The sequence below is a fragment of the Ursus arctos genome, unplaced genomic scaffold, assembly GCF_023065955.2.
Source record: "Ursus arctos isolate Adak ecotype North America unplaced genomic scaffold, UrsArc2.0 scaffold_12, whole genome shotgun sequence".
Taxonomy (NCBI): domain Eukaryota; kingdom Metazoa; phylum Chordata; class Mammalia; order Carnivora; family Ursidae; genus Ursus; species Ursus arctos.
Window position 1 is genome coordinate 42421402 of NW_026622786.1, and position 27923 is coordinate 42449324.

Genomic DNA, 27923 nt, shown 5'->3' on the forward strand with positions numbered 1-27923 from the left:
TCTTTGGATAATGAACATTAGGTTTAAAGAGCCTCTCTTCTTCCTAATTTGGCCCCTAAGATAAAAGCTGAACAGAAAGTATAATTCATTGTGTATGGCCTTGATGCCAAGAAGAGTGATTCAAGTTTAAGGGGAAAGGGGCATTTTCTTTGCTATTTCGATGATGAGTCTCTCTTCAGTTAAGGAACAGAAATAATGTACTCCGTCTTTCTGAAAAGAATGTGAAAAGTGTGGCAAGAATTCATCCAGCTTCCATGGTTAAGGTCAACAAGAGGCAAGCAGGTCAGAAACAGAACTCAGGTTGGGCTCCAGAATTTTCACTGCTCAAGACACGCCATTCTCTTTGGCTGGAATTCCTCCTCCTCTCGCCTCTGTTAGTCCGGCCCCGCCCCCGCTGCTGTCCCCCGGTTGCTCCATCTCCTCCTTTACTTCCCTGCCTACAGGTCCCTTCTGCGGGGAAGACTTGCCCGATCACTCTGATCCCCCACATCTACCCCAGATACTCAACTCAGGTTGTTCTGTTTCAGCTCTTTGTTTCCTTCCTACGTGTGTGATAATAATTCCTTGAGTTCTTCCTTCCATCTAGGAGGGAAGCTCTGTGATCCCTGCTCATTGCCCAGCATAGGTCCAATACTCCGGCAGTATTGGGTGGGTGACTGAATGTGGGAGACAGCCTGGGGAAACCACCCACACAACTGAGTGGTGGAGTGGGGAGAGGCCTGGTCTCCCCTCTGCTGCCAGCTGGTTAAATGACCGTGATAAGACCTTCTAAATTCTCTGGGACTCAGTTTCTTCATCTGACAAGGAGGGAAATTTAGTGAGAGATTTCCAAGGCAACATCCCGACTTTAGGGTGCAAGATTCTAAGTTTATCCAATTATATTTCTTGGATCCTGATAACCATTCTTTTTCCCACTCTTTGAGGAGGTGTGGACCTTTTCATTATTTCTAAATATGAATAGATGTTTTTCTGAAAAATGCAAAGGTAGGTGTATTAACTTTTCTACAGACTTGAATCATTAGAGGGAAAAGTACGAAGTTTTGGAAAGTGCTCTGACAATATTTTGTGCTTTTCTGTGCAATTTTAACTGTTGCTCAAATAGCCCCATTGATTTCCATGGGGGAAAACTGGACATCTGGCTCTCACACTCATTAGCTATGTGACCTTGGACCAGTTCCTTTACCTTCCTGAGTCTCTGTCTCCTTATCTGTGTAATAGATATGTAATAGAGATAGACCACCAACCTATAGGATTGCAGAATTAAGTGAGATGACCTGGAACACAATAGGTGCTTAGAAGATGCTGGTGAACCCAAGTGAATTTTATCCCACACTTAATTTACCAGTGACTTTCATACTACAAGGCGCGAAATTGCTTTTATCATTAGCTAAGAGGAATGCAGGGTATGGTTACTGAAGTATAGTTGACTATGTGGTTGCTGGTGTATTTAGCGGTGAGGTTTAGGGAGCAGTGGCTCATCGTTCTAACAGAAAATGTGTGTGTTAGATTTTGATGTACAACATCTTCATACCCCTAGGATTATAATGTATTTTATTATAGTTGAGCTAAACTCAGGAGCCTGATGCTCCTTGGAGTCCTACTTTGTCTATGCTGTAAAGATACAAAGCCAAAAACAATATAAAACTGCAGAAACAGAAGCAACAATCCAGAAGCCTCGGGGGTATTATCCTAACCAAAAAAGCGGCAAGACTTCAAAGCAGAGTGAGAACTGAACCATCTTTTTTCTCTACCAAGTTGTGTATTATGAGCAGTCGCATTAGAAAACTTGAGGGCTGTTACTCACCAATCATGAAAATAATTTTACACTTTCTCAAATCTTCCGTGAAACCTTTAAAGTAAGAATAATTGAAGTTACTGGCAAGAAATACTGTTTTGAAACCTTAGTATTACTCATGTTGTGTAAAAACCAAAATCTTGTAGTTTTATTTGGTAAGAAGCCCAAGTTGAGTAAATGTGTTAATAGGTCATAATTAATAGGCACCAATGACCATTTCAGCCTTATTCCCAGACCCAGGCAAACATATTTTCATTTTAACACAAACTATCAATTTTAGGTGGCAAAACTGATGATTCATTAAATAACATGAATTACAAAGAAGTATAATTTTTAATAGTTTTTTGCATTATTTTAAATTTTTTTCTTCACATTTGCTGATCTCTTTTAATCAAGAGGGGTTAAAGCACAAATGGGGAGTCTGGAAGACAGTAATTTAAATATAGTTCTTATTTACAGAAAATAATACTATTTTCCATTTAAGGTAGTGATATAAAAGTTCCTTCTATTTAAATAATAACCGTGAGTCAACTTAGAGAAAAATATTAAATAAATAATATCTAGTATAGGTCATATACGTGCAGAGATGAAGCAAAAATCACAAAGATGGTGAGAGTGAGGACTGACTTTTAGGAACCACTGTTTTATTTATTTTTTCCAAGTTTTTATTTAAATTCCATCTAGTTAACATACAGTGTCATATTAGTTTCAGGTGTAGAATTTAGTGATTCATCACTTATATACAACACCCAGTGCTCATCACAAGTGCCTTCCTTAATCCGCATCACCCATTTCACCAATCCCCCCACCCCCTCCCCTTTGGTAACCACCAGTTTTTTCTCTGTAGTTAAGAGTCTGTTTCTTGGTCTGCCTCTCGTTTTTATTCCCCCTATGTTTGTTTGTTTTGTTTCTTAAATTCCACATGAGTACAATCATATGGTATTTGTCTTTCTCTGATTTATTCCACTTAGCAGTATACTCTCTAGCTCCATCCATGTCATCGCAAATGGCAAGACTTCATTCTCTTTTATAGCTGAGTAATATTCCATTATATATCTATATCTATATCTCTATCCATCCATCAGTCACTGGACATTTGGGCTCTTTCCGTAATTTAGCTATTGTTGATAATGTTGCTATAAACATGTAAACATCAGGGTGCATGTACCCCTTAGAATTAGTATTTTTGTATCCTTTGGGTAAATACATAGTAGTTCAACTGCTGGATCATAGGGTAGTTCTATTTTTAACTTTTTGAGGAACGTCCATACCGTTCTCCAGAGTGGTTGCACCAGTGTGCATTCCCACCAGCAATGTAAGAGGGGGACTACTACTTCAAAGCAAGGGAATGATTAGGAATGTTTGGCAAAGTGCAAAACCCTCCAGAGTTTGTGGAACCCTAAAAGATTTCCAGTTGTCATGTGGTGTAGTAGGTGGCCATGAAGGATGGATAGACAATAGCTATACTTTTGCTCCTGTTCTCAACTGACTAGACCTAGGCTAGTGACCTCCTCTTCTTGGACTTCAGTTTCTCCATTTGTAAAGTAAAGCTGTTGGACCCAGTAGTGATCTCTAATGTCTCTTTCAGTTCAAATACCTGTGATTCTGTGGTTCCTGTAAACGAATGAACCACAGGAGGAAATGGTTCCATTTGTCTCTTGGCCAAGATTATGATGCGATTATTGTTGCATGTTTAAGATTTACGTGTGTGTGTGTGTGTGTGTTTAGAGAGAAGGGGCAGGAGCGGAGGGCGAGAGAGAGAATCTCAATCAGGCTCCATGCCCAGTACGGAGTTCAACTCTGGGCTCCATCTCACAACTCTGAGATCATGACCTGGGCCAGATCGAGAGTCAGATATTTAACTGAGTCATCCAGGCTCCCCGCATGTTTAAGATATCTCAAATAAACCAAAATTCTAAGCAGACCTTGGGTAAGAGTGAGGTTACTTGAAGAGATGACCACAGCCCCAAACTTGAATTGGGAATGGCTCTGTGAAAGTGCCAATGGTTACTGTTTGAGCCTGGAAGCAGGGCATCCTCAAACTAAAAAAAAAAGTTTAGAGTGAGGACCTGAGAGGACAGAAGAAACAACAGTCCTACCCAAGAATGTTTCAGAGAAGAGCAGAAACAAAGATTTCCCCTGGCTTTAAGGCCATGGGGCTTTAGTTATGGAGATTAGGCTGCCTACCCAGCTGTGCCAGGACAGGGTCACAGAGTTTGGGGGCAGGCCAACAGCACAGAAGAAGTAGATTAGTTCAGGACGCTCTGAAGTTCATAGAGGGAATCTGCACAAGCCACTAAGGGGGGTACTGCTCCAACCTAGAGGCCGTCCTGAACAAATGATGGTGAAAAGCTGAAGATGCGGGCTCTAGGAGGCTCAGAGGATGTCACTATGTTCAAGTCGCTCCTTGTACTGGCTCATTTCTGAGCAGCTTAGTTTAATACCCACAGGGCTGGGGGTGGGGTAGCAGGCTAATTCCACAAAGAACTTCAGAAGAGTTTCTTTGAGGTGCTTAGGCAAAGGCCAGGCAAAGATTCTATAACGGTAAGGTGGGTTGGCATGGAGTGTTGTGAACTATAGCTAACAAGAGCTAACCTTCAAAGTCAAGTTTTTAGAGCACCGTGCCGGACAAACAAAATATATCTGAGACTAGATGCTTCCCTCAGCTGGACAGACGTAACTGCAGATGGAGTAACAAGACAATTTTGAAGACTTTATGATTCTTGTTAACCCCTATGCTAAAGGACATGCTTCTCAAACTATAATAGACACTGAACAGACAGTAATATATTAGGATGTAGGATATTGTGATTTTTCAGTCCATGGAAAATATGCACGAAGTTTTAAAGTGAAGATTCTAAAGTTCAAAGGTATTTGGTGCTTTTGTTGGAACCCAGGGCCCCTGAGCTGTGCATTTCAGACCCCGGGCTGTGGAAGTTCTCGGAGCAGCCGCCTTAGTGGGGAGACCCAGGAGGGAGGGGCCTGACTGGGTGGAGCCAGCCCTGAGTTCTCAGTCTAGTGGAGCTCTGGGCTCTTTTCCTGGTTCTGGAAGCAGCTGCTTTTGCTCATCCTGTGGGTGTGAGTTGACTAAAATGATGGAGGGAATGTGATTACCAGAGAGAGAGAGTACAAGGTTTTTATTTCCTATCTTGGTGAAAAAACTGCAATTTTTACACTTAAAATGAACTGATAGCACTCTGACTTCCACTTCACATTTTATGTAGATGATAAGTACTTTTGAAAGCTAGATCGCTCCTCTGACAGTTATCAAACTTGCTTTTCAGAAGAACTGGGATGCTTCATTTATATACACAAAGCCACCTTTTTGCTGGAATCCACTATTAGCTGAGGGGAAGACCCAATTCCAGAGAGAGAGTGGGACATGAAGAATTGGGCTGGGAACAAGAGGGGAAGGGGACAGGGAGGCTAAAATCAGAGGAAAGATGTGAATTTGGGGTTTTTGGAAACATTTGGTTTTCAGATTGAGGGATGAAATTTTTTGTTCTTTCTAATCAAAGAGATGCTGCCGTCTCTTTACAGAATAGCCTACAGTGACTGGAAAAAATCCTGTTATCTGGAGCTTTCTATTAAAGGCACATACATTGGTGCTTTTAACTTGTGGACCAGATGGTCATCTCATGTTCTCTAGACTTCCAGCTTCCTTTTTGGAAGCTGAGCTATGATTTAAAAAAAAAAAAATTCCATATAGTTAACGTACAGGGTTATATTGATTTCAGGTGTACAATATAGTGATTCAACAATTCTGTATGAAGCTGAGCAACTTTTAATGTACTTGCAATCTAGGAAAGTGTGGTTATTATTAGGTATAGTTGTACCTGTGATGAAGCATTTATACAGTGTAGTCATCACAAGCTACCGTTATAGAGTTTGTAACGACATGAGAATATGCTTATGTTATGATATACACAAAGAGAATAATATGTGCATATACACATGTATTCTCAACTGTGTAAAAATAGGTATATAGCAAACACACTGGAATGTTAACCATGATTATTTAGAGGTCATAAGGTTTTAGATGGTTCTTATTTTCTACTTTAAAAAAATTTCCACAATGAACGCGTGCTAATCTTATAACCAGGAAAAGAGGAAACTTTATTAGGCAATCAATCAATCCCTATCCAGTTGGGACTAAGTTGATTATTTGCACTTGGCTCATGTGTATGTGCCTTTCCCCATGAATCACCATGATGTCATCTGGTGACCGAGATTTTCACATACTGCTATAGCCATTATCAAACGGCACTTTATCTACCACCTCATGCTCGCGGGTCAGTGTAGGATCAGAGCTGGGCTATTTGGAAAGCCAGATCGCTTACTTGTATGTGCTCACAGTCAATACAAACCTGTTTTCATGAACCATAATTACAGCAACATTTATTACCGAGTAGAAATGTTAGAAGGTACTTTACCTCAGGCAATCAGGAACCTTATCTCTCTTGGACAATCTCAAATTCACATAATGTTACCTATTTTCAGCTCCATGTGTAGCTAGTTAAGGCTGGGTTTTTTAGTTGCTGCAAGACTTTCGACATGACAGCAGTTACAAAGCAGGATAATGTGGGTGTTTCTTAGGTTGCATCCCAACAGCAGGTTAGTAATTATGCAGGAAAAAGACTTTTGAATTCCAATAAATCTGAAGACTGTTAAATTAAAGTTAGCCAGCTGTCTTTACTGCAGGACTTGCAGGAGTCTTGCTATGCTGTTATGTGTGCCTCTTCTAAAGGGGATTGAGCATTCAGGGTTTCCCAGGTATATTTTACCAGAACATTCTATTTTCGCCGAGCGTGTCGAGGGTCATGTTCTCTGGGTAGTCAGGAAATGCATCTCTAAGTAAGGCGTCCCTTGGTTCTTTGCATGGACCAAGAGGGAACGACCCAACGATTTCCAATCTGAATTATGTAGCCTGGTTAAGGGAACAGTGCATGCTGTTCTCGGTTGGTGTTTAATAAAGAAGACATGCTCAAAGCTACCAAAACACAACTTTGGTCTGATCAGTGAAGGAAACTCACCTCCCACGGTGTCTTCTCCAAATACATTTAACTGGTCATCACCCTGTACATAAAAAAAATCAAAATATTAGATGACAGTACTAACAGGTATTGTGCTAAATTTCTTGCCAACATGCGTTAACATACTTAACCTTCCAAACAACTCTATGAAGGAGGCACTAATACTATCTGCCTTTATAGGTGAAGAAACTGAGAGTTTGAGAAGTAATCACCCACGATCACGTAGCAGTGAGGGACAAAGCCCAGATCGAACCCTGAGTTCTTGCTGTTCTTGCTATATCGCTCGATACAATATCACAAGTCATTTTCCTGGTGCACGGCCTATCTGATCAGAAAAGCTGATACGAAGAAGACAACACTCTTCAGTACTCAAAGCTCACTGATGCGTGTAGTCACGGCAGTTTTACAAACAGCTCCGTGGTTTAATGTTGGACGTGGCACACGTTCTGTACAGCGCCGGATAGGAAGTATTTTCGGCATTCTGAGTCATACGGTTAACCACTGGCCAATCCCTGAAAACTAAAGCATGAAATAAGGGAAATTGGAAGGACCAGCTTTGATTGACACCTGCTTTTGAATTTTTTAATTTTATTTTTTAACCAAGCAGCTGCTGCACTTTCCTTACAGAAGAACCAGTGGTAGTTGGGGAAAAAAATCTAGGATGAAAATTTATAAAAAGACATTTGGTGAGAATTCAAATTTCTACTTATGTCTCCATCCATCCCATTTTCCCACTCCCTCATTCGGTATAGGCGACCACTCATAGAAGGTTTGTTTTTTTTTTTCCCTGCATCTTTTTCCAGATAAACAGAATACAACTTCCAGATACCTATGGACATATTTGAATATAAATATATTATCTTGTTACCTCCATTTTGTACACAGAAAGGAGCGCACTTATGTTACACATGCATATATGTTCATAATATACACACTGCTGTAGGATGATACTGTCCTTGCCCTTGCTTTTTCACTTAATGATGTACCCGGGAGCACTTCCCATGTCCATCCACAATGTTCTCGATTGTACGTCTTCTACTGTATGGAAGCTACCACAGTTGTTTTTAACTAGTCCTTTATTAATGGAGCACTGAGTCGTTTCCGATCTTGTATTACTTTGGAAAAAGTAGCACAACCTTAAGCTCTTCTAAAGGTCACTTTATACACATCTGCCTGCAGGATAAATTCCCGGAGAAGGGGCTGTGTGACCAAAGAGTTAATGTATTTATAACTGATAGACTTTGCCCAACTGCTCTTCATAGAGGTGGTGCCATTTGGCGGGGACAGTCTGTGGCTCATGCTTCACTCCAGCCTCTGGCTTCTAATTTGCTTTGATGTAGGAGTCAGTTAAATGAGGTTGCCTGGTTGCATTAATGCTCCCTTGAGGTAATTGCTCTGAGAGTACTGGTTTGAAAACAGAGCCTTGCCATCCCTTTTCAGAACCATACGCCTTCAGGGCAACTTTACTGCTTGTCTTCTTAGATTTGCCTGTGTATCCAGAGCTGTTCCAGGTGAGAGAAGAGTTTTTAATGGAGTGGTCATTCAGGGACACATTTACATAAATTAACTTCCTTCCACGAATAGGAAAAATGTCAATTATTCCTCAGTGAGCCTACCCCTACTTCTGTTGTTGAAATAATTGCATTTTGGAGCTGGGAGTTATGGAGATTGTCTAATCCAACGCTGCCCTCCCCTCTCCCATTTTACAGATGAGGAAATAAATGGTTACAGAGGCCATTTGAGGGGCCCATGGCCATAGCATCATGTCTTTAGAGCAGTCAGGGTTAGGATGAGAAACATATTTCCTATCACATAACATGGCTCCTAGAGGCTTAGTCCCATCAGCTTAGCTACCACCATGAATCTGTTACTTTCCTGCCACTTCCTGGCTGGTGCCCCCATCCCTCAGCTGTTGCTAAGGGCTCCCAGAAGTCTGGCCCCGCCCTCAACCTGGGATGACTCTGGTATAAGTTTCTCTCGAGATCAGGCTGAAGCTAATATCCAGAGATCACGCTGAAGCTAATAACCAGCAGGCATCCCACCCCTGCTCAGCTCCTACTCTTCGCTATCCTGCATCTATCCCCCTCTCCTAAGAGCACTCCCTAACAACATACTTGCAAAGAATCCCAGTTTCAGGTTTTGCTTCTAGGGAAGCCCACCTGAGACAGGGACCTGTTCGAAGCAGTTTTATGTTTGCCTAAGGTGCATCTACATAGAAAGAGGCTCAGCAGCCTCTGCTGGAAAAGAATTGTTCAGTCAGACTCTGCTTATTGCTTGTCAAACAGCTATCGAACATATCCGGGTAGTGGAGAGGTCCTCTCCCTCAATTTTTAATATTATTGTTGAATTACTAGACTTACACCCCTCTTTCAGGCTGAACTGCGTCAGATCTTTCTTATATCTGGCTGTCATGTTTTGGGAGACTGATCAAGGTTAATCTGAATTCATAAAACAATGCACCGTGTTATAAAGGGAACTATCTCACCTTTATTTGGCTTCTTGAGTCTGACCTGTTTTTGTCCATTGCTCTTATTCGCAGCCTTCTAGTCTGTTCACCCAAATGGTTCAAATGAGTCCCAGCTTTATTTCCATGAAAACATTGATAGTGCACAGGTTTTTGGAGCAGAGTGGAGCCAGGAATGGGACACACTGCATTCACTGACAGCAAAGCCCAGGTAAATGGGCTGCTTGATTAAAGGGTGTTATTTTCCAGTGATGCTCAATAAACCTCATGATTCCTATGTGAGTCTTTTGTAAATAAACTTAATCTGGCATCTTAAACACACACACACCAACAACGAATGAGAGGTCAACACCTCTTCTATTTTGTTGAAAAAGTTGCCATACAGAGTCTGGAGGCCCTAAGTCTTGTCCCTTTCTTTTCAAATGCTGGTGTGTTCTGCATGAAAGGCATTAATTCAGAATGTCAGTTCTATAAGAAGCAAAATGCTCTAAGCTTATTTGAGAACCACCTGATAAGGTGTTTCTATGCAGCGGCATTGGTGCTGCCTCTTCAATGAGGCATGCCTTGAGAAAGCACAGCCCACGAACTCCCAAGCTCCACCCTGGCAGCCCGTGGGGGCTTCTTCGTGTTACTACGGCCTTTCACAGTGGTGTCTTCCATCTAGTCAGCCTTCTGTCGCCCGTAAGTCTGACTTGTGAGGTTGGGCTTTGTGGGTACAAGGAGACAGAGGTGACTCTCCACAGTATTAAACTAGGTTTTGGAGGCATAACGTGGAATACCAAATCTGAACAAACCAACAGACATAGTACTAATATTGGCCCAGGTTTTATGTAAGTGTCAATTATGACTCACACATATGGAGCCAAGACACAGCCTTGCAATGATGTGATTAATGCTGGGGATGATGGGAAAAGCTGCAGCCAAACCACTAACACACAAAACCGAGTTCAGGTCAGCACGTCTTTTTGTGCTATATTTATGATGGTACGTTGGTAACCGAAGAGGAGAAATCAAGAATTCTGTTGAAGTGACACCACTAGAACCTCAGGATGGGATTTGCGGTTTTATGGGAAACTGGGTTTGGACTATGGATTTGTTTTGGTCTACATTTCTCTTTCTCCAGTCAAGTCAGAGTCATAAGGAGAACAAAAGTGACTTGCATTCAACTTTATTTCCCTGTGCGGATGTGTAGGCAAGGAACTGCCTTCGCAAGGCTAGATTCTGGTAGGATTGGTAGGAAGAGAGCGGCCAGTTGGTGTGTGTATATGTTTTCCTTTCGGATCAGAGCTCTTATTATCACCACCTTGTGATATGGATGTCTGTCACTCCAATTCCTTGAATTACTGAAATTTGGGGGGGAGAGATCAAAATAGAGCAACATGGCCTCCCAGATGGGTTCACCAATCCTAAGAAATGACATCCTGCAGCCTGCTCTGACTGCAGCACAGTGTGTGCTCCTGGCTGTAGGACCAGTTCTGTGTGGCCCTATCACAAGCAGATCAGGTCATAATACGAAGTGGACATTGAACTAGTGCCTTCCAGCTCTGGAACAGTTTCTGCAGATAGAATCTCACTGGATCCTTGCTGCGACCCTGTGCGTGAAGAATGACGTAACTGGAGTTCTATGTGCTGCTGGATGGGGTGTGCCTGAGCCTCCACTGCTGCCCTCGGGGCCCTGATACCACCGTGTTTCCTTCTCAGCATCCTCTCACTGGTCTTGGAGGTGAGGTCATGTCGTCACATATTCCTACTGCCCCTTCTTAGGTAGACAGTGTTGATGTTTAAAAATCCTTTTGGCAAGGGGACTCCTGGATGACTCAGTAGGTTAAACATCTGACTTTGGCTTGGGTCATGGTCTTGGGGTCCAGGGATCGAGCACCGTGTGGGGCTCCCTGCTTAGCGGGGAGTCTGCTTCTCCCTCTGGCCCTCCCCCCATTCATGCTCTCTCTTTCTCTCAAATAAATTAATGAAATCTTTAAAAAAAATCCTTTTGGGGACTACAAAATGAAAGCTCCCCTGGGAAGGAGGGAGAAGTAGTAGGTCATTTTGGGGGTGTCCTCCTAGTTCTTGTTTGTATTAAACAGCGTGTGTGGGTTTCATGGTATAAAGATGTATATAGCTTCAAAAGGGATTATGAGAAAGAGGCTTTATTTAACAACAGGATGTCACAGCTAAGATGAATTTCTTGCCCTAAAATTCCAAATGCTGCAAAGAAAAGACTATTTTCTTTCTCTGACCCTGAGCACAGATATCAACTTCAAGATTCAAAAAAATGGATTTCAAAGAGGTTCTCTAGTTTCTGACACGAATGTGAAGAGCAGTCTTTTCTAATTCTTCTTCTTACCTCAACTAGTACTAAGCAGGTGACCCAAATTCTGGAGGAATCATGGACCATGAAATGCTAGCATACGAGGATTTTCCTAGGTTTCTTTTTAAATTGATCTAATGCCTCCATCACTGGTTCTAAGAAGCAGCAGCAGGAAGGTGGGGATGGGTTTGAGGCACAAAATGTCCCGTAGTTCTCAGAAGGGGTCATCTTCATTGAGAAGCAGAATCTTAACAGAAAGAAATAATAATTCAAAGAAGAACAATCCAAACGATACCAGGCTATTTCCCCATCTTGTAACCTGAAAATGAAAACTTTGGACTCTTTCTTGTTAAAAAACAAAAACAGTGAACACCTCATATGAATGGTTTTAAAAACGGTTATTGGACTTGCTATTTGCTAGTATTTAGAGTGTCTTTAATGTTCATGATCTCATCCGGTCCTCGGAAAAACACTAGGAGGTGGGCAAGTTTGATATTTCCCATTGTTCTGATGAGGAAATTCAGGCTCAGCACGCTTCTGTGACTGAGAAGGATGCCCCAGCGAGGGGGATTTCCTGGTTCCCAAGCCTGTGCTCTGATGGTCTCCTGCTGCCCCCACGGAGCGTGATGACCTGTCCGCATACCCAGTGCAGGAGCAGAGTCTAACAAGGGGCTACATGACACCTGGGTGTAGTGAATGCTCCTGGTGTCACATGAGTAGGAAGGAAGGGGAATTCATTGGCTAAAAGAGGAACTGAAGCTGGATCGTGCTTACCAAGGGATTTGAAAGTGAAATTGTCAAGTTCACCGGGAAGCTGTGAATGAAGTTTTGAAATTCCTTGATCTTCGGCACAGGAATATTGGCAACGAGAAACATAACTGCATTTTATCAGCAGGAAGAAGGGAGACTGGTCCTTTAGAAATGTTTGGAGTGTTTACAGTTCTTTTCGAAAGCATGTTTTCATTTAAAGTAATGGGCAATTTGGAAAAAAAAAGTATGGGAAGTAGTGTGTAATTTAGTTACACCCAAGAATTTATTTTACGGCAAGTCTCATTTCTCTTTCACTGAAGTATACACAATTAGAGGTCTGCTTGCTGTGGAAGTACTTGTATAATTGAGTAAACAGGGATAAAAAAATATAGGGGATGCTGGGCTAACCTTTTTCCAGTCTTATTGAATTGCAGGTTCTCTACATGAACTACTTGAACTAGTGGTTTACAGATCTACTTCTCTAGGAGGAATGGTGTTTTTCTTCTTTTATGTATAAATTGAAATGTTGGTGTCTCTAATAAAAATTTTAAAGAAAAAGGCTTTCTTACAACTTCCTGTTTTCATCTCACTGCTAGAAGACCATACAAGACACACTTGGATCTTGTCTTCATAGGTCAAATGCAGCAATGTTGTTAAGCAGGGCTTGGTCAGGCTGCTGGTGTAAAGGAAGGAGCAAAGTTCCCATTCTGATTTCCTCTCATTTAAAGTTAATGCTGGCCATCTTCACAGTCAAATCTGACTAGAGTCGGACGGAGAAGAGTTATTTGTTTTCTGACTCCTTATTAAATGGAGATAAAATGGTAAAGCTTAGTTTCGACCATTGGGAACTATAGAGCACGTTGGCTTGTCTCTAGCCCTTTGTTTGGTGCTATGAGAATATACTCTCCTTATGAGTTACTCTCAGCAAAATGGAAAATCAGATTAACTATTAGAACAACACATACTATATATGTGTTCATGTGTTTTCCAGGGAGAAAAATATTGCCCAGGGGAGTCATCCTTTGTCCCTCCCACCATCTTTTTTTAAAAAGGAAGGAAGACTGGGGGGAGGCAGGTGGGGTGAAGTCAGCAAATGGAGGGCTCTTTGACAACCCCTCTCCTATCCCTCTGCCCTCTGAGTTCTTCGCTCACCACGGGAGCACCCCCAATGCCTTCTCTGCATTCTGAAGTACTTTTCATTGTTTTAAGATTTTATTTATTTGACAGAATGAGCGAGAGAGCACAAGCAGGGGGAACAACAGAGGGAAGGGGACAAGCAGGCTCCCCGCCAAGCAGGGAGCCCAACGTGGGGCTCCATCCCAGGACCCTGGGATCTTGACCTGAGCCAAAGGCAGACGCCTAACCATCTGAGCCACCCAGGCGCCCCCTCTGAAGCACTTCTTGCTGATTACTATGACAGATCCAACAAACGGCTTCCCAAGGACCACCCCTAAATCTAGAGTCCAGCTCCAACCTTGTCCTACATCTCTTGCGCTCATGATTCTCCAACTTGAATGTCCGTGTCCATTTCCCTGAGGTTCTAGAGGGCAAGGCTGGGTGGGGAGTGGAATAGGGTTAGATGGTGGCTGTGGGACATATAGCAAGAAGGAACTAACGACGACATCCAGGCTGGAGCTGTGAATCAAAGAGGCAGGTCAAAAAAATTGTTCTTCCTACTGGAAACAATGTGTAGACCTGAATCGATGGGGAATGAGATCTTGCTGGGCCGCTGATTTTAGCTGAGTGAAATCCGCTTTGGATTTCTGACCTCCGGAACTGTTAAGATGACCAATTTGTGTTATTTTTGTCCACCAGGTTTGTGGTGATTTGTGAGAGCAGCAATAGGGAATAACACAAACTTCCTATATGCTAGGAATGGTTCAAGATGCTGGGAAGGTAACGGTGAGCAGACAGTTAGACTCACCGAGTCTATGAGGTATTTGAGCATGTGTGAAAACAAGAGGTTGTAAATGATTTTAATCCATGGAAGCTTTTATTCAAACAGAATCTCATAGGGAAGCCTAAGATCTAACACAGAGAAGAATGGAGCTCCTATTGGTGGAGGTGGAATAGGTGGTTCCAGAAGCTTCCAGGCCACCCCCCTGCCCTCCCCACTAAACCCCTTTGACAGACACTCTTAGATTCCTACTCAACAGCCCACTTTCTTGCAGGCAGAGCCACCTCCCTCTTTGGACACTGAAGATGCCAGATCCTTGCTTTTCCATCCTTTACATTATGGGGATAGGATTCTGACCCAAACTGGGCCAACAGGATGTGAACAGCAAGTCTCTGGGCTTCAGAGGAAAGATTTCCTCCCTATTAAAAAGAGAGAGGGACAAACACGGGGATCAGGCTCACTCATCCATTCTATTTTTGCAAATGATCGTGTGAGGACGAGATGCTTGGAGCTGCCCTTGCCACCTGGAGACCTTGAAGGGAGGCAATGCTCACACACTGAGGGGGGAAGATGGGAAAGGGGGAACAGTCTGGCCCTGGGTGACTACTTCTGGTCCAACCCTGGAACCATCTGCCTCTAGACTGTGGTTAAGGGAGAAAATAACATTTAACATTGCTTAAGCCAATTTTAGTAGGTTTCTAGCAGGTGCAAGCAACCTCATTGAATCCTGTTGAACTTATCCAAATGGCAAAATCCTTTCTTGGGTAAAAAATGGCTCAAGTGTATAGAATTTCATTTTTTGCTCATACTTGAAGGCACTTACTAGTATTCCAATAAATGAGTTGTTAAAGGTTAAGAGTATTTGGAATCCAAACCTAAAATCAGTGTGTTTTTAGAGCTCTTGGAGGACTCCAATTCGTATCCTAAGAATCTGGGCTACTGTACAAGGCCCAGAAATGTTCGGTGCTCCCACCAGACTGTGGCACGTGCTAAAACTGGCCATCTTGACAGTTTTCAGGAAGGATGCTTTCTTGCTGCTGTTCTTGTTTTTCATTATAAATTATGATCTCTTTATCTTATTACAGATTTAATTTTTTGTGGTTGTTTACTTAATGCTAGCCCCTGTGGTGATACTTATTTGCACTGACAGACTCTGGGGATAGACTGTAAGGTGTGCAAAGGTAACAGTTCACAGATGAGCCTCCACACTCGTCCAGTTACAGAAGGGAAGTCTCTCTACACCCTAACATGCTGGTGCAATAACGCTCAGCTCTGTCATAGTTGTTTTTTTCAGGGATAAATGAGAATAGGTGAAGTAAGCAGGCAGTTGAGACAATTTAAAAAAAAAAGGCATTTCAGTGCATTCTAAGCCCTGAAATAATATTTCTATCATTTTATTATATTGGTTATAATACTAACAACTGCATTTATTGGTTATCATCTCATTTAATTTGTTCACCAGCAGCCTACTGAAGGAGATGCTATCATTCCTGTTATACATATTTGAAGCTCTGTTTTAGGGATTATGGAAATCTGCCTGAGTATTGGGGCTAAAAAATGTGTGAGCTGGGATTCGAATTCAGGTCTTTCTGATTCCAAAACCTGAGCATCAACTTAAATGTGCCATTAAATAACAAAATTCAAAACAATGAAAAGTTCGGGGATTGGATTGTGTTTGTATCCATAATGTGTTTTTCCCCCTGTATATTCAAAAACTGTTTTTGAATGACCACATAGAGACTAAGATATTTGTCAAGTAATTATTTTATGTTGAAAATAATTTTTGCCTATGTATCTTGACCCTACAAAAATAGTTAAATTAAATTTCCAGTCCTGTGCCTCAAATGCGTGTTGCTTTCTTTTTTCTTGTACACAGTAGGTGCTCAAGGGTTGCTGGCAAAGGGAAGTATCATTTGCTGAGCTCCTTCCAGGCACTACAACTGGTGCTTTCACAGATATCTTATTATTCTCATGCAGATCTCATGAGGTAGGTATTACAACCCCTCACTTATAAGTAAGAAAATGAAGGGCTCTGAATATTTTAGTTTATAGTTTTACCTGCCTTTAAGGGGTGGGAAAAGGCATACTGGTGGTTAGAAAAAACGTTTGATGTGTGTCCTTTTCTGTACCATTGTATCAAATAGTCTGTGATAGCCGACCTCAAATTTTCACTTTTGTTTGCGCTCATGTGTCTTGCAAGTTCACTTTGTAGCCCTCATCAAGAGGTGAGTCTTTTCTCCCACCTCTGAAGTTGGGCCAGGTTTATGACCTGCTGCAGCCATAGAATGAAGAAGAGGAGATGGTGTACAAGTTCTAAGGCTACACTTCAAGAACCTTGCGTGCTGCCATGTCCTCCTTTGGTCCCCTGCCACTGCCATGAGGACAGACCCAGGCCAGCCTGCTTAAGGACGAGAGACTGTGTGGAGCAGAGTTCCACTCATCACTGTGAGTCCAACCCAGACTGACCAGGCTCTGGCCAACCCAGGAGCTGGCTCAGACCCAGTGAGAGTTCTGTCAAAGAAACGGACCCAGAAAGATATAACTCTATGTCTCTGTTTCTGTCTCTGTAAGAGATTTATTGCAAGGAATTGGCTTACAGGAGTGTGGCGGCTGGGTAGGCAAGTCTGAAATCCATAAGGCCGATTGGTGGGCTGGACACTCTATGGCAGGAGGTAACACTGCAGACCATGGGCAGGATTTCTTCTTCCTCAGGGAAACCTCAGTTTTGCCCTTAAGGCCTTTAAACTGATTGGGTGAGGCCCACCCATATTATGAAGGATTATCTCGCGAACGTAAATTGGTGCAACCATTGTAGAAAAGAGTATCGAGGTTCTCAAAGAAATTAAAAATAGAACTCCTTTGTGATCCAGCGATTCCACTTAGGAGTATTCATGCAAAGCAAAAGAAATCACTGTCTCACAAAGATATCCACACTCCCATATTTACTGCAGTATATTTATAATAGCCAAGGTGCCGAGAAACCTATGTCCACTGTGTCCACTGACAGATGAATGGATAAAGAAAATGTCACACACACACACACACACACACACACACACACACACGAATATTATTCAGCCATAAAAAGAAGGAAATCCTGCTATTTGTAACAATGTGGATGGACCTTGAGGTCCTTATGCTAAGTGAAATAAATCAGATGGAGAAAGACAAATACTGTATGCTATCACTTATATGTGGATTCTAAAATTAAAAAACTCCAACTCATAGATACAGGGAACAGATTGATGGTTGACAGAGGCAGGGGGTGGGGGTTGGGCCAAATGGGTGAAGGCAGTTAAAGGTACAAACTTCCAGGTCTAAGATAAATAAGTCCTACTAGGGAATGTGATGTCCAGCATGGTGACCATAGTCAAAAATACTGACCTGTATCTTTGACAGATGCTAAGAGAGAAGATCTTAAGCGTTTTCACATACACACAAAATTTGCAATGGTGTGTGGTGATGGATGTTAACGAGACTTATCGTGGCCATCATTTGCAATATATACATATTGAATCATTATCTTGTACACCTAAAATGAATACAATGTTACATGTCAATTATATCTCAATTAAAAAAAGATAATCTCCCTCCATAAGGGCAACTCGTTGTAGATGTTAACCCTATCTACAATCTGCCTTACCAGCAACATCTAAATTGGTTTGATTCAGTAACTGGGACCCACAGCCTAGCCAAGGTGATACATAAAAGGGACGTTACATTGTGGATGTGTGAGTGAGCCCAGCTTCCATCAGTGGACCTGCTTAGCCAGTCCCAGGGTTTCAAGAGAAATATTAAATGGAGGTGGCTTTAAGCCACTAAGTTCATAGCAGTTTGTAGCAATGGTTCACTGATACACTGCACCTCTTATTTTGAAACAGTATTTGAAAATCCTTTCTCCCAGCGACTTTGCCCTTTCTCTCCTGGCTGTCTGCTATAATTTTGCCAAGACAATGCAGAGGACAGCTAACGGTTGTTTTCTAGAGTGACCTAGCTGTGCCTCCTGCAATATGTTGTACTTGAAGGCCAGCCTTTTTATCTCCTCTTTGTTTTAAAATCTTAGTAGAAAGTTCCATAGGAGGTAAAAGAAAAATACTTCACTACCTTTTGAAGAGACTTTGGCAAAGAGTACTTGGGGAATATTTAAAAGGCACGATGACATCATATTGGAAAAGCACACATTCAACCCACTACCAGAAAACACACAGATGCAGAAACCAAGGAAACCAGCCTGCTCTTTTCTACTTCTCAAAGTCTCTCATACAGAATGCCATACAGAAAAAAGAAACGACTGCCAAAAGCAGAAATAAAAGCAGCTCAGGAAAGACGAACTAGATGAGAAGTGAGCTCTTCAAAGCTGGGACATTCAGAATGGAGGGCTGGACTCCCGCTGCTGAGAGAAGGCAGCCCTCTCTCCCTGTTGCTGGAATCTGGAGGCAGCTTGTCCCTGAGGCAGGACTTCCATGTACAGTTCTGCAGTTGTGCACTGTGCAAACTGTCTTCGCTGGGGAGCTGAGTAGGACCTGAATCTGCTCACCAACCCGTGTGTTCCTAAGGATGTGTGTGCTGAGAGGAGGCTCTTTTCTAATTTGCACAGAGGCCCTCAATGGGCTAGTAGTGGCCTGCTTGAGGTGAAGCTTGGTCATTTTTTTCTCTGTTAAATATTCAGAATAGGAAAAAAAACAACGAGTTATGGGGGAGAGAGCAAATGAGAGTTCTACGGTTCTTGCAAATGCCACTTCCATGGTATCAGTCAGATTCCCCTCACCCCCGGCCTAAGCTACGCCTCCAAGTACACACGCACTCTGCTTCTAAGCCTGGCACCGGCTATGCCAGCTTGGCCTTGGCCTGGTCCTCTAGCCACCACTTTGACACAACCCCAACACTTAAGCCCCTCTTCTCTGTTCCTTCCCTGATTCGTAACACAGGACCCACCACTCCCTTCCTTCTTCACGATGCTACTGTTTTGGGGAATGGATGAGGTCTGAAGAGAAAGGCCAGGGTATGAATACAGGCTGTGCTTTCTGTTTAGGAAACCACTTGACCTGGAGAGAGGGGCAGGACCGGTGTCCTTAGACACATCTTAGGAGCTCAGAGTGGTCTCCTTCCCCTGAAGTTGCAAGACATGAAACTTTAAAGGACAATGGGAATGTTCTAAAGGCTGGAATAAATCTTTCTCTTCAATGGCTCTTCATGTCTTTCCTGCATATGTACTAAAATTAAAGAATGAGACTTGGTGCCTGGGCTCAGGAGATTTGTGTCTATTTGGAGAGACTGATATTAATTCGATGATTATATAAGTAAATGTATATTAAATGTGGATGTACAGAAAATACAAGATTCTAGGAAAATGAAATAGGAGCTCTGATATGGATCATGGTTGGCCATCTGGGAAAGGGAGGGGGAGGGGTGGGGAGAGATAAGGCTGTCCCAGGAAGAGCCCTCAGTGGATGCAAAGACCCAGAAGACGAGCAGCCTGCTCCCGAACCAGCTCACGGCAGACCGGCGAGGCTGGGTGAAGACAGCCAGGCGGCAGGTGCACCGAGGCACCTTGCGAGGCCCCGGGGAGCTCCAGTGAGGGTTCAGGTTTTATTCCAAGAGCAATGGGAGGAAAGGCATTGAGGGCCCTAAGCTGGAAAGTGACAAGATCAGCTCAGTGTTTTCATAAGGATCCCTCTGTCCAAAGTGGGAAGAACGAGAGAGCGGCGGCCAAGAGAAAATGAGACCATTGAGAGTATTTCGTTAGCAGCACACTCGTGCACAGTGTAAGGTGTTATGATTATTACACCCTTTGTTTCTTAGTCTATCAAGGCAGCGGTAATTTTTCATGTCTTCAGAAAAGTCACATCTCTTATTTAAGATTATAAGAGAAGGTTGGGGTCAGATCTGGTGCTAGAAGCCACCCACCATTCCCACCTACTCTCCCAACATAGGCTCTACTCTGTCACCTTAAGAACAGAAATCTATCCAAGTGGCCTTTGGTGGAAGCTGAATGTAAGCAAATGTTACCCCAGAACATTCCGAGGTGAAATCTGAGGCTCATGTGTTGCTCACCATGGATGACAGCAAGCCTCGCATTTAGCTTGGCATGGAGGGGTGAACAGGACGTGCTGGTGGAAAGGCAAAGCGGAAAATGCAGCCTTAGGAAAGCCTTGGGGAAAATAACTCACCAAACATATTACTTTCTTTTCCTTTTTCTTTCTTTTTTTTTTTTTTTTAAAGAATGTTAAGCTCAGGAGCAACTACAGTACATTTGTTTTTTCATTTTTTTTTCACTTAATTGAGCAGTTGCCATGGCAACTCAAGAACAGACTACTCATTGCCTTCAATGAATTGCAGATACACATTTTTCATCTACTGAAAGTTGCAGTGAGCTTTTTAAAAAGGTAATCTAGAGCTATTGCTTTTTTTTCCTGGCCTGCTATCAGTATTCTCTCTCCAAAGGACCCTGGAGTGGCAACACTTGGCTTTCATGAATGAGAAAAATATGTCACAGGGTTGGAGGATTTAGAAATTGCATCAGAATTCACACTTGCCAGCCAGTCAACATTCAAACATCAATCACAGTGTGTAGAGCAGAAGAGCATGCACAGGGGCGCCTGGGTGGCTCAGTCGTTAAGTGTCTGCCTTCGGTTCAGGGCGTGATCCCAGGGTCCTGGGATCGAGCCCCGCATGAGGCTCCTCTGCTGGGAGCCTGCTTCTTCCTCTCCCACTCCCCCTGCCTGTGTTCCCTCTCTTGCTGTCTCTCCTGCTCTGTCCTGTATTAGAGGTAGCTGTGTGCTTCATTCATCTTCTCATCCTCCACAGTGTTTTCCACGTACAAGACAGAGCAGGTGACTTCCTCCTCATGAACCCATAACACTTCTTTCATTTCTCAACATAGTAAGCATCTGTTAGATTCACTACCCAGCACCCATCCTGCCCCTAAACTAACTGTGGCCAAAGGTGACTGGATCAGGAGTGCACCTACACCAAGCTTGGACTATTAACACTCTTTCCTGGGAATTTACACTGAGAGACACTGGCCTCTCTGTTGGCTGGACCAGTTGGTGAACACTTAACTACCGTGAAAGGAGACCAGTAGAAGGTGCGTAGAGCGGTACAGAGACATGAAATGAAGGGACTTCTTAATGGTCTTTCGGCACCTAGTTCTGCATTGTTTTAATGGTTCAGTACATTCTTCCTTGGATTTGTGAGAGGTCCCCAAAGTTTAATAATAAAGTTCCCTTTTTGTGCAAGCTAGCTTAAACAGGTCTCTGACTTGCAACCTCAAGAACCTTAATTAAGGCATTTACATAGTGAGGGTATGTTTTTTGTAACGTGCTTGCCTTTCTCAAGAGATTGAGATCTTTGAAGGCAAGCACTAAGTGAATCCTAATTAAGTTTTGTCACCCCAGAATCTGGCATCATGCCTGATATTCAGTACACAGATGTTCAGTATGCAGCTGTTGAATGGACGTATTGACATTTTCTTGCCTCAGATGAGCTGATGGATAAAACTCCAAAAGCAATAAACCAATGTGAGCCTCATTTATTATTATCAGACTCACTGTGCTGAGCTCTGTTCCCTTGCTTTCCAGGGGAGAAAGGGGACTGTTGGGGGACTTCTCAATTATTTAGAAGTCAGGCAGGAAGGAGGGCTGCTAGCTATTGGGCCCCCCTCAAACATCAGGAGTGAAGGTTCCTCCCTCCAATATTCTCCTATAACTTACATGAAATGCTTCACTAATTCACACCCAACGAATCCATATTTATCATAATCCCATTAGGATCTGAACTCTTTGCATGCCATTAAAAAAAAGGATTTGGTGATAAATTGCAAGTAAAACAGCAGGGACACCATTAAACTAGTCAAGAGAATAAATTTTAAGATAACTTTAAGCATTGCAGAGCTTCTAGTTTGCCCAGAATTGATACAAATTACTTTTCTCCATTAAAACAGAGTTCAAGTTATCAATAATAATCTTCCTAGCCTGTCTGAAGAATATTTTCAACAAACTCAGTTTTATTATTTTAAGGCATAGAGAAAAATGCCGCTGTGTTTATTGAATATGATTCTGAAATTGAGACTATACAAACCTACAAAATTCCCAAATTATTGTGCTTTTTTTCTGCTTTTATGCAGCTGTTTAAAAATGGTGAGGAAGCACATTAATTAATTAATATTAAAAAAAGATTTTATTAATTTATTTGAGAGAGAGAGAGAGGGAGGGAGAGCACAGAGGGAGTGGGAGAGGGAGAGGCAGACTTCCCACTGAGCAGAGAGCCCAACGTGGGGCTCAATCCCAGGACCCTGAGATCATGACCTGAGCTGAACGCAAACTCTTAACCGACTGAGGCACCCAGACACCCCAAGGAAACATATTCATTAATACTGAAAGAAATTCACAACACATTACTATGTTAATAGGTAACTAAATAGTAGGCATACTGTGATCCCTGTTTTTATAAAAAGTATATATGTATACACAAAAAGTTTTAATAAAAATTAAAGTATTAACATGTTAAATAGCTTAAATTTGGATGCATGGTTACAGGTCCTTTTCCTTTTAAATACCTATATTTTATAACTTCTATAAAATAAACATGTATTGCTCAAGTAAAATATTTTTTAATCAGAAAATTCAGGACTCATATATATATAACTCATCCTTTCATTTGTCTCTGTCCATCTGTCTTTCCATCCACCCATCCAGTTATTCAACAAATATTTGCTAAGCACCTACGATGGGCCAGACCAAGGCAGTGAATGCGTTCCTTGGCTTGTTCATTTTCTTGTGCAAAAGCTGTAATAGTAAAGTTTATGATGTGGGTAATATGGACCATCTGCTCTCTTGTCCTTATGAATAGCATAAGAGCTTGTGGGCCTTGGAAAGACAGAAAATGTTCTTAGAAAGTAGAGAGTCAGAAATGCTTTTCTAAAGACTACTGTTTGTCCTCCTATAAAGAAAACTTTCTATTCTTCAAATAATATTCCTAGAACATTTTGATGTCTTCTCTGGATCATGTTAAACCAAGCTGAAATGCAGAGCAATTTTAAGATAGGTAATTTAATTTCCAAACAACAATGGCTATTATGTTTCTTTCCTTTTTACTGGGGCCAATGCATGTGAGAAAACAAATTCTAATCTTAAACTGAGTTTGGCAAAAAATCCCTGTTGAAAGTATGGAGTGGGTCTATATATGTAAATATCCATTCTTCCTTTGAATTGCTTTGTCTATTTCTTGTGACATTTACTATTATTTTGAATGCTCCTCACTGGATTCCTCTTTTGCAATGTAGCTAGCAATGACATAATCTCTTCTCTACACCTTTGCTTATTTTGTGTGTACAGTGACCCATTTTATAAGGTCTTTTCTTTTTTTCATTCTATAAGGTGTTAATCAGTTTATTAGCATTCATCGGACACAGTCACTATGTTTGAAAATGTTTTCATTTTTGTCTTAATGACTCTTTTATTAATGAAATCTGTATTCTTGGGCAAGGTCTAGAATTCTGTCATATTTCTGAGATACGAGATGTACCTTAAGCCTAAAGTGATCACTCTGCTTATTGTAAGAACATAATATTTAGAGCCTTCACAGATTTCTCTGGATGTCAGCGTTTCCTCTTGGTACCTGCACTGTACCAGATGAAAGATTGCAAGTTCTATTTCTTTAAAAGAGTATAAAGTGTATTTTAATGATCCAGAAGTCACAGATATTTAATTAATTATTCCCTAGTTCAAGAAACTCAAGACAAATTTCCTTTTCCAACTGTTTCTATCAGTAATGGTAATAATGATAGCTACCACTTATTAAGACCCTACCATATGCCAAATACTCTGTTAGCTTGTGGGGATGCAGAGGTGAACAAGACAATGCTCCACAGGTAGGCTTTTAATCTGTAGTTAGAAGTGTGGTCCCTGGACCAGAAGCATCGGCATCACTCGGACACTTGTAAGAGATGCACATTCTCAGACTTTACCTCAATCGGAAACTGCAGGAGTGGGGCACAGGAACTGTGTTTTAGCTGGTGCTCCAGATGTTTCTCCGTGTCCTTAAAGTTTGAGAGCTGTTGGGTCAAATGAATGAATGGGGACAGTTTTGGTGTCTTTGTGGCTCTTCCAGGCTACTGGGGTGGGGGTGGGGCCCTCAGAGAAGTCAACAGGCAATGGCAGACTCTCAAACTTGCCATGATAGGGGAAGTACAGGATACTTAGAGAACTTTTACAGGCTAGAGAAGCAAGCAGAAGCCTAACCATTTATGAACTTGTAATCCATGAAAGGTGAAATTAGTCTTGAGAACAGTGAGAAGCATAAAGAGGTTTTAAAGGAGAGGGATAAAATTAGAGCAGTTTTAATAAGATTACTTGGGTTCTTTAGAGAAAGGAGACAGGATAAAAGTTCCAGACAAAGGATCTGGGTCCTGGGACCCAGAAAGGAGCCCAGAGGCTGAAAATGAGACGGGACATATGGACTGCTAAATCCACTCTCAGTGAGTTAACTAACAGCCAGGATCCTGTTCCTTGGCAAGATACCAGAAGTTACTTGTTTGGAAACGATAGCAAAATTTCCATATTCTGGCATTGGAGGTCCACAGGGAAATGCCCAGTCCCTGCCTAGAGTAGGCTGAATAATGCTCCAACCCCCTGCCCCAAATAAATCCACATCCTAATCCTCAGAATTGGTGAGCATGTTACCTATGGCAAAAGGAAGTTTGCAGAGCTGATTAAGTTAGAGGTCGTGAGATAGGCAGATTTTCCCGATGGTCAGGGTGGGTGTGGGGCATTGTAATCACAAGAATTCTTAAAGAGAGAGTTAGGAGGTCAGAGTCAGAATGGGAGGCATGAGAAAGAAGCAGTAATCAGAGAGAGGGAGGACACAGAGGAATGGATTGGCTGGAAGAGGCTAGCTGCTGGCCTTGAAGATGGATGAAGGGTCTACAAGCTAAGGAATGTGGGCAGCTTCTAGAAACTAGAAAAGGCAAGGAAACAGATCTTCCACTAGAGCCTCTAGAAGGAAGGCAGCCCTGCTGGTATCTTGACTTTAGAACTTCTGTAAGATGGTAAGTTTGTGTTAAGTCACTAAGTTTGTAGGAATTTTTTACAGTAGCAAGAGGAAACTAATACACTGTCTAATCATGCTGGCCTGCCTCATTTTTTTTTTTAGATTGATTATTTATTTTAGAGAGAGAGAGTGCACGCTGGGGCGGGGTGGGAGGGAAGGGGCAGAGGGAGAGAGAGAGAGAATCTCAAGCAGACTCCCTGTGGAGTGCGGAGCCCCACGCTGGGCTCAATCTCATGACCCTGACATCATGACCTGAGCCAAAATCAAAAGTTGGATGCTCAACTGACTAAGCCACCTGGGCGCCCCGGCTTGCCTCATTCTTAATAGAATTAGATGCCCATGGATCTCAAAACTTAGGAGGAAAGCTTTAAAGATGAAAGAAAGAGGTACAAACAAACATATACATCCACAGGAAATAAAAATAATGTAGGAAACAAAGAAAATTTAGAAACCAATCTAAATGGTATAGAATGGTATGAGATGAAATTACAACCATAAAAGTAAAAAAAAAAAATGTGGCGTGAGAAGGGAACAGTTAGAGAAAAAGAAAAGGCTCTTGAAAATTAGAAATATGATGGCCAAAATCAATCAGTAGAACAGTAGGAAGGTGAAGTTAAGGAATTTCCCAGAAAGCAGAATATAGTAGAAAAGCTAAGAGGCAGAAAATGGGAAAAAAGAATGAGATCAATTTAGGAAGTCTAACAGCTGAATCTAAAAAGCAGGAATAGAAATAGCAGAGGTTAGAAAATAAGCAAAGAAAAAAAATACTAGGAAATGTCCCAGGGTTGAAGGGCCTGAGTCTCCACATTGGAAGGTCACACCAAATGCCCAGCCCCGGGAAGGAAACCAAGATTCACACCAAGGCACATCACAGTGAAACTTCAGAAAACGAGGAATAAATAGAGGATCTTTAAAAATTTCTAGGGAGGTGAGTTTTGGGGAGAGGACAAGTTACAATAATAGAGGATGGAAAATCAGAGTAACAGCGGACTGCAACATGGCAAGGTAGAAGACAGTATGCTCTAGCGCAGTGCCTTCCACATTTTGAGGAAAATTGATTGCTGCTCTCAGGTAAATACTTGGGTAGCCAATCAGAAAATGCTGAGGAAAGAATCACACCGTTCAGTAATGGGAGACTTAAAAAAACTTACCTTCTGCTGATTATTTTTTAGGAAGCTACTCCAGGATGTGCTCCAGAAAAAGAAAGGAATACACAGAGAGGAAGACATCGGACCTCAGACACTGGAAAGAGGCTCAAACAGGCCCACACAGAGGGAGTTTTTTGGCCTTCAGAAAATGCTGCCCAGGGCAGGTGGAAAAACCAGGCTTTCGGCTCCACTGATGCCCTGTATGCCACTGCTTCCCCATTCCTCATGGTTTTTTGGGACTAAGGTGGCCAACCATCCATTTCTGTTTGCCCAGAACCCAGGGGCTTCCCAGCATTTGGGTCTCTGGCCTTTAAGATCAGAACAGTTGCAGGCAAGCCGGGACAGCTGGTCACCCTACTTGGAACTATGGCCACACCTGTGCTTTCATGTCTGTGTCTTTGTCTGTGTTCGCCTCACCTCTTTTTTTTTTTTTTTAAGATTTTATTTATTTATTTGACAGACAGAGAGAGACAGTGAGAGAGGGAACACAAGCAGGGAGAGAGGGAGAGGGAGAAGCAGGCTTCCCACTGAGCAGGGAGCCCGATGCAGGGCTCAATCCCAGGACCCTGGGATCATGACCTGAGCTGAAGGCAGATGCTTAACCAATTGAGTCACCCAGGTGCTCCTGTGTTCTCCCTTTCTGACACACACTCCCCCTGCCCGGCCAACTCCTCCTCACTCTCTCAGCCCCAGGTCAAGTTTGGAGAGGGAGAAATGCAGCCAGGTCAAGGTGGCTCTCTCCTCTCTGGCACAGGACAGTCTTTTAACCTCTTCAGGAGTCTCTATTCGAGCAGATGCCGAATGACACCTCTCCCTGCTCAGAGGGGATCGCTGGAGGTGGGGTGGGGTTGACTCCCAGGTTCCTGCAAGATCAGAGGCTAGAGTCTTCTCTTGACTGTTCTCTAAAAACTGTGAAATCTCACACTTCCTTCCTCATTTGCTGACTTGAATTATTTGCTGAGTTAGGGTCTTCCCCTGGCGCATTTCTCTGCCAGACAAATCCTGCCACTGCGGGCAAAGTCTGTCTGGAACTGGCAAAGTCCCAGGCACCTCCGTTATACTTACTCTGATTTCGGGTCACCTTCATGAATTGGCACATCTTTTTCACATTTAAACAAACTTGAAAGGATCCTATTTTCTTGCATCTTGGAAACCACTGCTGCTGGCGCCTTTGATCTGCTCTCCTAGTTCTGTGCCCTTGAGTCCTTTCGGCCATCAGCCTTTGTAACTGGGGGCAGAGGCTCTGCTGCAATTCAGAATCACCTGGAGAGTTTTTAAAGCATAGTTTTGCCCAGGTTTCTCTCCCAGACAAAAACATCAGAATCTTTGGGGGGTGGGGCAGGTTTACCAACTCACCAGGTGATTCTAATGGCAAGCAAGGGCAATGGCTACCAGATTTAGAGCCCTGGTTTTAGATCAAAGAGACTTGGTACAAGTCCTACTTCAGCAACACACTAGGTGTTTTATTTGGCCAAGTCA

At 42.5% G+C, this 27923-nt stretch overlaps 1 protein-coding gene across 3 annotated transcripts in view; it reads right to left on the minus strand.

The window, feature by feature from the left end:
* AK5 (adenylate kinase 5) overlaps positions 1-27923 on the minus strand; it is a 233867-nt gene that overhangs the window by 55076 nt on the left and 150868 nt on the right. For all 3 annotated transcript variants that reach the window (XM_057310547.1, XM_057310548.1, XM_026497778.4), the window contains exons 9-10: positions 6829-6871; positions 1805-1849 (exon numbers count right to left, since the gene is read on the minus strand). In XM_057310547.1, the coding sequence (XP_057166530.1) occupies positions 1805-1849; positions 6829-6871 (88 nt within the window). The remainder of the gene's footprint in view (positions 1-1804; positions 1850-6828; positions 6872-27923) is intronic.